General features: G+C 37.4%; 1 protein-coding gene and 1 pseudogene across 3 annotated transcripts in view; one reads left to right on the plus strand and one right to left on the minus strand.

The window, feature by feature from the left end:
* The window catches only part of PCCA (propionyl-CoA carboxylase subunit alpha), a 439968-nt gene that overhangs the window by 60882 nt on the left and 366438 nt on the right, over nt 1-12648 (plus strand). For all 3 annotated transcript variants that reach the window (XM_034936916.3, XM_003832051.5, XM_034936917.3), the window contains exons 5-6: nt 5073-5186; nt 7381-7434. In XM_034936916.3, the coding sequence (XP_034792807.3) occupies nt 5073-5186; nt 7381-7434 (168 nt within the window). The remainder of the gene's footprint in view (nt 1-5072; nt 5187-7380; nt 7435-12648) is intronic.
* Nucleotides 408-1218, minus strand: LOC134728809 (large ribosomal subunit protein eL15-like; annotated as a pseudogene).

Consider the following 12648-nt stretch of genomic DNA (forward strand, 5'->3'; position numbering starts at 1 on the left):
AATCTATTTGATAAGGACAGGGACCAAATAGAATGTCTTTTTCAATGTATTTTAGGCATCTAATTGACTAATATGAAATTTTCTATTAATCCAAAGTTTTTAAATGCAGGCATAATTCCCCCCCACCCCGCCCGCAAAGATTCAGTCTTGCTCTGTTGCCCAGGCTGGAGTGCAGTGGCCTGATGGGCTCATTGCAACCTCTGCCTCCCAGGTTCAGCAATTCTCCTGCCTCAGCCTCCCGAGTAGCTGGGATTACAGGCATGCACCATTACGCCCAGGTAATTTTTTTTTTTTTTTGTATTTTTTGGTAGAGACAGGGTTTCACCATGTTGGTCAGGCTGGTCTTGAACCCCTGACCTTGTGATCCACCCGCCTCGGCCTCCCAAAGTGCTGGGATTGCAGGCGTGAGCTACTGCACCTGGCCGCAGGCATACTTTTTAACCTATTTATATCCAAACATTTAAATTTATTTTTTATTTTTATTATTTTTAATATTTTTATTATTGTATATGTTTATTTATATTATTATTTCAAATTGTTTATTAGGTATGAATTTTACAAACTTTACTTATATTAGCGGTAACGGTGGAGCGGGAGAGTATTGCGCCTTCTCCAAGCTGCCCGGCGAGAACCACCAATAGTGTGGTGGAACTTATGGCCGTTTCCAAGGGCCAGGGCTCTTTTGGCCTGCAGATGTCAGCCCACACATCTCCCTGTGCTGTGGACTGATTTGGTGATCCATTAGGTGTCAGGATTTCTTCTGATAGCTTTATGGAATGGATCAGTGAGGATAACCTCAAAAAATTTGTATGTGGAATCTTCACCAACCCAGTAAGAATTCAGGACTCTCAAAGCCCCACAGTGGCGTCCAGCTTGCTCCTCTGCAATGGACTGAAGGCTTGGAGCAAACTTTAGCTGGTTAACACCATGATGGACAGGCTTGCCATAAGTTGCACCCTTAGGAACTGGGCGTTTTCGGCCACCACAGCAAACATGAATCCTATATCTAACGTAACCTTGCTTGGCCTCGCAGCCCAGTCAGCGCGCTTTATCAGGCTGGGTGGGGCGGGGAGCCCTGTGGAGAGCAGAGAGCTGGCGGTACTGCCAGCAGCGGACCCTCAGAAGAAAGCGCATGACATCAGACTGCTGCTTTCTCCGTAGCTCCTGGATGTACTCGTATGCACCCATCTTGGCTTACCTGATGGCTGCTGCCGGACGGAAGAAAAGAAGTTTAATTTATTTTTTAAAAGTTAATAAAGAAGATGATTTTTCTCAGTCCTGTAAGATGAAAAACACATCTGTTGTTCTCCTAGTTATTTGGAAATTAGGCTCATACGGGTAATAGTTGATGCTAGTAATTTTTCTCTGAAGAATAAAATAATTCAAAATATAAAGCTAAATGCTTGGCTGGGCGCGGTGGCTCACACCTGTAATCCCAGCACTTTGGGAGGCTGAGGTAGGCGGATCACCTGAGGTCGGGAGTTCGAGACCAGCCTGACCCACATGGAGAAACCCTATCTCTACTAAAAATACAAAGTTAGCCGGGGTTGGTGGCGCATGCCTGTAATCCCAGCTACTTGGGAAGGCTGAGGCAGGAGAATCGCTTGAACCTGGGAGGTGGAGGTTGCGATGAGCCGAGATTGCGCCATTGCACTCCAGCCTGGGCAAGAGCAAAAACTCTGTCTCAAAAAAAAAAACAAACAAACAGAAAACAAAACAAAACAAAACAAAACCTAAATGCTTGATGGGAAAGCTAATAATCTGCTTTAAAAATCTCTATTGGTTTTCTGAGAACGGAGAAGTTTATGAAGACAAACTATACTTAGTGTTAGTATTTAAAATGCTTTACTTTTCTTTTTGAAACAAATAGCCAGTAAATCCTGCTTAGTTGATTAGTGTACCTCAGTTTAAACTTTCCATGGTTGTTATGTATTTCCTTTGCCATTAAAATATATAAAAAGGAATTTATATTTTTCAAGATGTTGAAATTTTTGAAACAAATATATCTACTCAGCCTATGCAATATTAAGTCATTCTGCAGAATAGCATCTGCATTGCTTGAATATTGTTTGTTTGTTTTGTATTATTAAGCCAAAAAAAACACCTCACACATTTCATACAACAATGACAACAAAATTGAAATAGAGTTTCAAAAGTTTGTTAGATTGTTCTTTCCAGGTTGACTCTTAAGTGTCTCTTTAACTAAGGCAGTAGAGAATTCAAATGTTTTCTTTTGCATGGCCTTTTGCTACTAGTGACCCTGGGCTAGACTGTGGGCTTATTGAGATGTGAATGTACCCTGCCCCCTGAAGTAAGATTTATTCCTGCAAATGGAGGAAAAGAAGCCAACCAATCCTTTATAAACAATTTGTGTTTAGTCCTTCTTTGTAAAGTCCATAGCAGTTTTGACCTGCTTTTAATGCATGATTTATTCAATTGTTTATTGGAGCACTTTTTTTTTTTTTTAAACTGGAACAATCTTAATCACCAGTAAAATATATTAGGCTCTGAGCTAGTTCTTGGTATGTTTATTTTATTTATTTATTTATTTTTTTTGAGACAGAGTCTCACTCTGTCGCCCATGCTGGAGTGCAGTGGCGCAATCTCGGCTCACTGCAAGCTCCGCCTCCCGGGTTCACGCCATTCTCCTGCCTCAGCCTCCCGAGTAGCTGGGACTACAGGCGTCCGCCACCACGCCTGGCTAAGTTTTTGTGTTTTTAGTAGAAACGGGGTTTCACCATGTTAGCCAGGATGGTCTCGATATCCTGACCTCGTGATCCGCCCACCTCGGCCTCCCAAAGTGCTGGGATTACAGGCATGAGCCACCGCGCCCGGCCTAGTTCTTGATATGTTTATAAAACATTTGTGATAACATAGGAAAAATGTCTGTTATGCTAGTTAAAAAACAAAAGGGTGAAAATTATATATGCGGTATCATTACGAAAGTGTATTTAGAGAAGAGACTAAAAATGTCAATACTATTAGGATTCTCTCTCTCCTTTTTACTTTTGAATGCATGTTCATTATAGAAATTTTGGACACATAAACACATGTGCCTATGTGTATCTTTTAATTTCTTTTCCTTGATAAACCACCAATTGCCATATGTATTGCCAAGATTAAGAAGACTTTATGTAGGTGTAGATTTTTACCTTAAACATAATGAAAAAAAATAATAAAAGTTGCAACTTTTTGTACCTCAAAGACAATGACTTTTAACATTTGATAATGAAAGTTATTAAGCAAGCTGCTGTCCAAGTGTATCTATGAGTAAATAGCTTTAATCACATAACATTGGGCTAGGGGAAATTAAAAAAAGAATTTAAGGCATAACCTTATGATCTGGTGGAGGAGAAATTGTAACAGTGTGCAAAGCAGTTAAAATGAGATTGTTGGGTAGATGAGATTATATGCTAAAATTTGCACTAACTACTCTCAGAGTTTAGATTAGAGGAGATTCATCCTAAATTGAAGTACTTGGGAAAGATCCAGTGGTAGATGTGAAACTTGGAGTCCATCTTCTATAATAGGTGGTATCTGAGGACAATAAAACAAGTGTGGATTTAAGTTTAAACAAAGACTTAAATGTATTCTTTTTAAAGGATTGTGAAGTACTCAATTTCTTTCTTACAGAAAAAAACTACAATCACAATTACAACAACAAAATTGACAGTAACAGGATCTGAAGTGGACAGAGGGCAATAGGGCAATAGAGGAGGGGGCATCCTGGTCTGAGGGCAGAAGAGCAATTTGAGGTTGGGGGCATACCAGGCAACGATAACCACGAGGAAGGCCTTGCTTTGAACACAGGGATATTTAGAAGCCCTTTGCAAGCAAGGCTGCTTTTCCCTACAATTGGTATTATTAAATAATTACCGAATGTATATATTTGGATATTTTATAGTAAGATATTGACCTGAAAATCCCTTGGGCATTTACCTGATCTTTTACCTTTCAATACTCAATATAATTTTTTACTAAAGTGGAAAATATTTATTGAATTGACAAAGAGAATTCTTAGCTTTCTAAAAGACTACTTTTTTAGTTTTTTAAGATCTCATTTAAAACAAAGTATTTAAAAATTATTTCATAACTGAAGACTCTAACAGAAATACTCAGGTATTTGCCACCTTTGACTTTTTTTTTTGGTAGATGGTGGGTCATAAATGTTTAGGTATATGTTTGTGTTCCAGTTTTTATATCTGCCTTGCAAAATAATTGTAATCTGGAAGTTTCTGAAACTGGAAAACCATTAGGAAATTAGGAAAAGTCATTTAAAAAGATAATAATCCTTTCATCAGTTAAAAAGAATAGACTCCTTTTAGAACTAAGCAGTTTACTCTTTTTCATATTGAATGCTTAGCTTCTATTATGCAAAATAAATAGATTTAAACATTATAGAGTGAGTAGTCTTAAAAATGGAGCATACATTCCTGAATTTTTGAGTAGCTTTAGAACTTAATACACATATCATTTCTTTTAGGAATAAATGTAAAATGGATGAAGATTGAATGTGAGAGTATTTAAATGATTCTCAAGATTTTCTGGTTCATGTGTTGTGATATTGAACTCTTTCTTTCGTCTTAGGCTTTAATTTGTGCCTGGTGCTGACCTGATGCTGTGCAGGGACACTCACTGCATCCCTCCATTCAGTCCCTCTAATTATCCCAACTTCCTGGGGAGCTTGCTTAGAACTGGGCATGAGTGCTCTTTATTAAAATATTGGGCTACCCTGGCTACATGTAACAAGGTAGTTTTTGATATCAAATTTATGTATTGATGAACGGAATAGGAAGCTAAAATTGTTTGCTGTGATTTTACATAAAGAGATAGGGGATATTATGGAAATTATTTGGTTAGACAATGAATTAGGCTGTAATAAATGAAATCATGGTTAATAGAGTTCCTGAGTTTATTTGTTGCATTGTTGCTTTTTAGTGCATACTCAAAAAGAAATACGACTCTATAAATGATATGCAGAACAATCAGATTTGCAATTTTGTGTGTATTTGCAGATGATGGTAATTCTTTTTGCTGGGTGCATCTGTTAATGCAGAAATTTGTCTCCTCAGGTTCATGTGAAAATGGCGGATGAGGCCGTCTGTGTTGGCCCAGCTCCCACCAGTAAAACCTACCTCAACATGGATGCCATCATGGAAGCCATTAAGAAAACCAGGGCCCAAGCTGTGAGTCTGAATGAATCTATCTACTGCAGCTGTTTCATATGTAGTGAGCAGAAAGCTAGAGTTTGTATTTGAAAAAAAAAATAGGAAAGAATGATTGAAAATGCTGTTGCAGTTAGTTCATGTCACATGAGTTAAATGTGGTCGAATTCGCTACTGGAAATCAAAGGCTTTGTAGCATCTGGCAGTGTTGGTCGCTGATCCTGCAGGTGGCTGCTGGATTCAGCTTTCACACCAGGGAGCAGTTTCAGTTCATTTCCAAATTTGCTAGGAAAAAAGAAATCCCAATTAGTTTTGAGTATTAACCCTTTCCGTGTAATAAGAGCATTTAAAAAAATTCTGTGTTATAAACAGGATCCAAAGACTGTGTTCAAATTCCATTTTAATAATTTAAAAATTACTTATACCTAGTACACTTCCAGAAATAAAAACAGCACATTTGGTAATTATTTTAGTTTGTTAATGTCAGTAGAATGCTCATAATTTACAAGGATAAATCATTCTCTCCACCCCCAGTTCTGTTTGAATAGAGTGGAATCCAAGGAAAAAAATGATTTCTGATATCAGAAACAGTGTTTTTTCTTCTATTTTCTTTTTTCTTTTTTTAATTATCAGAACTAATTATATACAGTGTTAAAAACTATGCAAAGTTATCTCTAAAATTGGATGGAAACATCCAACACCAGCAATTAAGCCTGGAGCGCTTCAATTAGCGCTCACATTTCTTTTGAAAGAAATGTTTTAGTAAGATGCATGTTTAAATAAAAAACCTAATTCGTGAACCCATATTATAGATGTTTACAGTTTATTAGCACAGTTAGTGAAGGTAAAACACTTTAACCTTTTAACTATAGCTTGCCAAAATAAATATGTAGTTGAGTGTTGATAAAATGAAGTTGGTGGAATGAAAACTCTTCTTCTCTGATACAGTAGTTTAAATTCTTCTGTACCATGCTCATAAAGCTTAGTTCAGCTTTTTGTTTTGTTTTGTTTTTTGAGATGGAGTTTCGCTCTTGTTGCCCAGGCCAGAGTGCGATGGCGTGATCGCGGCTCACTGCAACCTCTGTCCCACCGGGTTCAAGCGATTCTCTTGCCTCAGCCTCCCAAGTAGCTGGGATTACAGGTGCCTGCCACCATGCCCGGCTAATTTTGTATTTTTAGCAGAGAAGGGGTTTCACCATGTTGGTCAGGCTGGTCTTGAACTCCTGACCTTAGGTGATCTGCCTGCCTCAGCCTTCTAAACTGCTGGGATTACAGGCAGGAGCCACTGTGCCCAGCCCGAGTTCAGCATTTAAAAGTCGCTGATACGTAGCTATTTCTGGATTATGATACTGGTTCCTTTAGAAATTTGACTTTCTTTTTAGCAGAATTATTTACTAGAAGTATGTTCAACACTGGCTGATACTGAAGTGGCTAAATTTATGTTTGGCCAGTCTGGGAGAGCCAAAAATTACTTGATTGGATCAGGCTGGTAGATTGTAGCAATGTGGCTTGTGGGTGAGGATAGTATAAAGTAGTTGTGGATGGCAAAGTTTGGGGTGAGGAAGGAAAGAAGAGTAGACATTAGAAGAAAAAAAATTCAGAGCACAAAATAAAAGTAAAACCACACCTCCATTTTAGTTCAGTTTGATAGAAACGGCTTGTTGGTAGTTGCTGAGTATTATTAATGCCATCAGGAATAAAATGTGTTAGCTGTCCTAGTAGTCTGGGTTTTGGAAATTACCAGTTCGTGAGTACTGTAAAGAAAGGAGAATTTAGAGTTTTTCATCCATCTTTGCCAAGGTTCCTTTTACATAATTCTTTGACGCACCAGCCATTGTGAAATTCTCCAGAATTGTGGACAAAGTTAGCCTCAAGAAAAGGAGAGAGAGTTTTGTCGAATAGTGTAGACAAATGCCAGTGGGCAGGAAGCTATGTGGGCATATACTCCCCATTGTGGTTAGGACAAAGGTAGTGTGTGGAAAATGAATCAATTAGGACAAAGGGAGTGTGGAGAAAGTAAATATAAGAGGCAGTTTCTTGGAATTTGATTCTGATCCTAGAAATGTGAGTTAGAACTGATCAGTATATAAGAGAAGTGTACTTATTCAAGGGCTCTTGAACAGTAAATATTAATACATAAATGCACTGTACATTTTGCTTATAAAACTTTTGCAATATGATAAAATTGTAAGTGCTTTTTGCTTTCATTTCTAAGGTACATCCAGGTTATGGATTCCTTTCAGAAAACAAAGAATTTGCCAGATGTTTGGTAAGTTGGTAATGCACCAGAAACTGTTCATTTCTTTTTCAGAAAGCAGTGTGGTAGCATGGCTTTTGTAAATGTGGGTAGTGATGGATTATAGAATTTTAATTAACCCAGCAATTCTTTGAAAATTGTGACAAGTGAAGTGGTTTTATTCTGAAACTCAACTGTTTATTTGAAGAGTAATTATAAAAACAGAAAAGTTTACAAAATCACCATTACACTGAATGAATGATACCTGGTTTATTATATACTGCATGGTATTTGAATTAAAGTTAAAAACTTCAGATTTTTAACTGTAAATATGTTAGGGAGTTTAGTGAGTTATTGTAGTGATTTAATTATTTTGTGGCATTTAATATCAAATCTTACCAATGCCTCTATTTTGGGTGAAGTTGTTTTTAATGATCTAAATGTCCCCTTCCAGCTAGGTGAATTAACGTATGTTTGTTATTAAATTGATTTTTCCAGGTATATTTATAACTTCATTCAAGATGGTACTGAAACCTTATTTTTTAGGTACTAGAATATGATTTTGATTAATGTTTGTACATATGTTTGTTATTAGATCAATTATGCCAGGTACTATCTTAATTTATTCTAATATGTTATACTTGTTTCTGTGGCATACAGTCACGTGTTGCTTAACAGCATGAATACATTCTGAGAAATGCATCATTAGGCGAGTTCATCCTTGTGTGAACATCACAGAGTCTACTTACACAAATCTACATGGTAGAGTCTCCTACACATTTAGGCTAAGTGTGTTATAGCCTATTGCTCCTAGGCTACAAACCTATACGTGTTGCTGTACTGGATCCTGTAGGCTGTTGTAATACAGTGGTAGATATTTGTGTATCTAAACATGTAAACAGAGAAGATACAGTTAAAAATACAGTATTAGAATCTATGGAACCACTGTCATACGTGTGGTGCCTTATTGAAATATTCTGTGGAGCATAACTGTACTCGTATTCTGTTCTTCCACGGATTGGAAATTATTTGTGAATGTTGTTATTTTCTAGATGGAATTTCCACTTAAAATCTATAACTTTAACTTGAAACAATTATTAAGATCACAGAATTGTCTATTTGAACCACCTTGCTTTGTGGGTCCAAAACTAAGGCCTAAAGAGATATCCTGAGAGGGCAAATTACATGGACACATCCAGAGGTTCCAGTTTCCCAGGTTTTATGCAGCATATCTACATTTTTTTGTTTATGTCCCTTTTTATTTTTTATCTTCCTTGGAATTTTGACCAAGATTCTGTTATTATAAAAACTATTTGAATATAATACTTAAATTTAGATGTGTATGTGTGTATATATATAATGTAATGTATTACATTTAAGTCCGTATAGATGAGAGGTCGGCACGCTACAGTCCACAGGACAAATGCAGCCTGCTGCCTGTTCTTGTCAATAAAATTTTATTGAAACACAGCCATGCTCTTTCATTTATGCATTGTCTATGCTGCTTTTGTCCTGTGACAGCAGAGTTGAGTAGTTGTGACAGAGACCATTTGGCCTATCAAGCCTAAAATACTTTTTCTATGGTCCTTTATAGAAAAAGTTTGGGAACTCCTGCTATAAATGAATATCCAAATCCAAATTATATGAGTAGGATAAGTGATGTGGTGCCAGTATTATACATTTATTCCTATACAGTTAATACATTTATTTATTTTATATATAATATTATATACAGTTTATGCATTTTTTCAGTTATTAAAAAAATGCTGCCTTTTTTTTTTTTTTTTTTTTTTGAGACATAGCCTTGCTCTGTCACCCAGGCTGGAATGTAGTGGCATGATCTCGGCTCACTGCAACCTCTGTCTCCCGGGTTCAAGCTATTCTGCCTCAGCCTCCTGAGTAGCTGGGATTACAGGCACACACCACCACGCCTGGCTAATTTTTGTATTTTTAGTAGAGACGGGGTTTCACCATTTTAGTCAGGCTGGTCTTGAACTCCTGATGTCGTGATCCGCCCACCTCGGCTTCCCAAAGTGCTGGGATTACAGGCGTGAGCCACTGTGTCTGGCCAAAAAATGCTTCTTTAAAGTCTGTTTAAGGCCTTTGAGAAGGATATATTAATGAAAATGAATCCAATCTGGTTCCCGCGCAGAACGCTGCAGTCCATGGGTGCTGTGAGTCCTGGGTGCTCATAGTCATGTTACGGAAAATAAGTTGATACACAAATAACTTCACTTCAGGGAAGAAAATACTGTGAGATAAGATCAATATCTTTGTAAATGAAAGTAAGAAGGATGATTTCCATCTGAGGTTCTACATTAGAGAAAAACCTGTAGAATATACAACCTCCTCCTTTCTTTCACACGAATTTTCTTTCCAAACCTATTTCCCCATTTCCCTTTTATCAGTGCTGTGCCTCCACCCAGCCTGACTGTGCGCTGCTCGCATGAGTGGCTGGCTCTGCCCTCAGTGCTTTCCTCACTCTCTCTGGGTGGGTGTGCCTGGCCTCCCACCCACCGTGTCTAACTGCTGCCTGCCGTTGAAGGCACAGTTCATATGCAGCCTCTGCGGGGAAAGGGTTCTAGATCCTTCTGTTGAGAAGTAATTTCTTTCCTTGGACTTTTTGTTTCAGTTTGATTGGAATGTTTTTGTTTTTGGAAAAATGATTTGTGCTTTATCTGATACATTGTTTTTACTTAATATCCAGGACTAAAATGATTTTTTGATTTTTTTTGCATAACTGCTGTGTATTTGCTTTAGAAAGTGTACAATAGGCCAAATTCCCCCAATGTAAAAACACACCAAACTTTATAAGACTGATAATTTTTTATGCTGAGTTTACGTGAAGTGGGATTGGATTTTATACAGTCCCTGCTGTCCATGACTTGAAAAAGATCATGTGGGCCGGGCGCGGTGGCTCATGCCTGTAATCCCTGCACTTTGGGAGGCTGAGGTGGGCAGATCACTTGAGGTCAGGAATTCGAGACCAGCTTGGACAACATGGCGAAACCCCGTCTCTACTAAAAACACAAAAATTGGCCAGGTATGGTGGCACGAGCCTTTGATCCCAGCTACTTGGGTGGCTGAGGCAGGAGAATCGTTTGAGCCCGGGAGGTGGAGGTTGCAGTGAGCTGAGATCACGCTACTGCACTCCAGCCTAGGCAGCAGAGCAAGACTCTGTCTAAAAAAGAAAAAAAAAAAAGATCATGTCTTTTTGTTATTGCTTAGATAGTTCATAGAAAAAACAAAGCTACACATAATCCTCATAAAAATAGCAATTTTCAATAATTTTAATGTGCTGAGCTAACAGATTTTATTTCCAAGCTGTTTTCTATTCTGTATTTTCCCTGCAGGCTTCTTTTATTATGAGCATTAAAGGACCATCCATGGGAGACTATGAGGATTGTTAGGATGAGGCAAAGACATCTTAACAGAGTTTACAAAGAGCTTTGAAACCTGAAACTACCTTCTCTGGAAAAATGGGATGTTGGCTTGAAGATATTTCTTAGTATTCTGTGTTTTCTTTCTGGTTTTTCTATGTTGTTTTAATCATATTATCATACCTTGTCATTTCAGGTAACATAGCATAAGTTATAGTAATTAGTTTCAAGAGAAACATATGTTAGAATTTGTGTTTTGTGTTTGGATCCTATCTGTGTACTTGAAAGATACACGTATATGTAGATGGATAGTGAGTTCCATCAGGATGCTCAGCGTTGAAAGCATAGGAGGGAACTGTGCTGAGCGTGTGAGGTTTGGCGATTGTGCTCTTTTATCTTCTTTCTTTCTTGAGTTTTTAGCAAGATAAGACATGTAACTACTGTAAAATGAGAGGTGATTTTTAAAATAGCCACTGGCTTAACCAGAAACCTTTTCAATAGCTGTGGCATCCAGTGTGGGCAAGGGTCACATAGTTTTGTTCCTGGAAGTGTAAATTGTTTCAGACCTCCCCCGGCCCCCAGAAATTTGCTAGTATTTATCAAAATTTAAAACATCTATATGTTCTTTAATTTAACAGTTCCACCCTTAAGAATCTCACTTACAAAGATATACTTGAGAAAATGTTCATGGTAAGGTGTTTCATAATAGCAGAATTTAGAAAGTGTTCAAAAGTGAAATGTGGAGAATGATGGCTTCCCTGCAGGGTCATTGGTCCTCAGTTACAAGGCTGCAGTCCATGATGTGTTATAGTTTAAAGTGTGTTGTAAGCACTTTGTAACTAATACTGAAATTCTGAAGTTAGCAAGTTTGCCAGTGACTTTGTTTAACAATTTTTTTGTTTATAAAATAAAGTGGATTAAAAATGATCCATATGATACTCTACTCATTCATATTTGGACTTTTTTTTTATTTGAGTAGGAAAAAATAGGAGAGACTTAGACCTTGCAAGCCCAGGGTTGTTTATAACTCTTATTTTCACTATATGGGCTATAATCTGCATAGCTCATGGAAATACATTATTTTTATATATCGCAGCTTAAGAAGGGTTGAGAATTGTTACTGTAGTGTATTTTGTGTAGACATCATTTTAATGACATAAATTTTCTTATTAACATTATTATATTTTCCATTTTGGACACAGACCTTTGATTTTAGTATCTTAAAATTTTTAATTTTTGAGAATGTAAAATGCTAAGAAATTTAAGCACATGAAAACATTGAAAATTAGGATTTCTTTCCATCTTTGAACCTTCGAAACAAGACCCCAATTTAAGTCTTTAGAGGTCACCGCTGTTACCTTCTGGAGCATGTGTGTCTGTATGTGTGTGTGTGTGTGTGTGTGTGTGTGTCTGTCTGTCTGCGTGTGCTAGAATTTTGCTATTATTTGTTTTGTAAGATACTCTTAGTTGCTTAAGTAGGACTTACTTTTTTTATATGAAAAGAAGTGGCATAGAACTTTTCTTATATAAGAAAACAGTGGTCCCTAGGCTTTTAAAAATAAGTATGGAATACCTACCTGCAGGTAAGTTATTTAATCTTTATGACAACCTATGATGTATTCTTATTTTTATTCTTGGTTTTATGGAAGAGAGAACAATCTCTGAAAGTTTAAATAAATGCCAGTGTCACATAGCTGGTAAATGAGAGTATGGATCCGTTGTTTAGTATATGTTCCAGACTGACTCTCAGATGCATTGGAACTGGGCTGGGCTGTTAGTGGTATTTGTTTTTAATCGATAGCTTTAGCTGGCATCTGTTCTTGCTGTTGGTGGAGGCTTCTCTCTTTCTGCTTCCTTCCCCTCTTCC

Source organism: Pan paniscus, chromosome 14 (genome assembly GCF_029289425.2).
Source record: "Pan paniscus chromosome 14, NHGRI_mPanPan1-v2.0_pri, whole genome shotgun sequence".
Classification (NCBI taxonomy): Eukaryota; Metazoa; Chordata; class Mammalia; order Primates; family Hominidae; genus Pan; species Pan paniscus.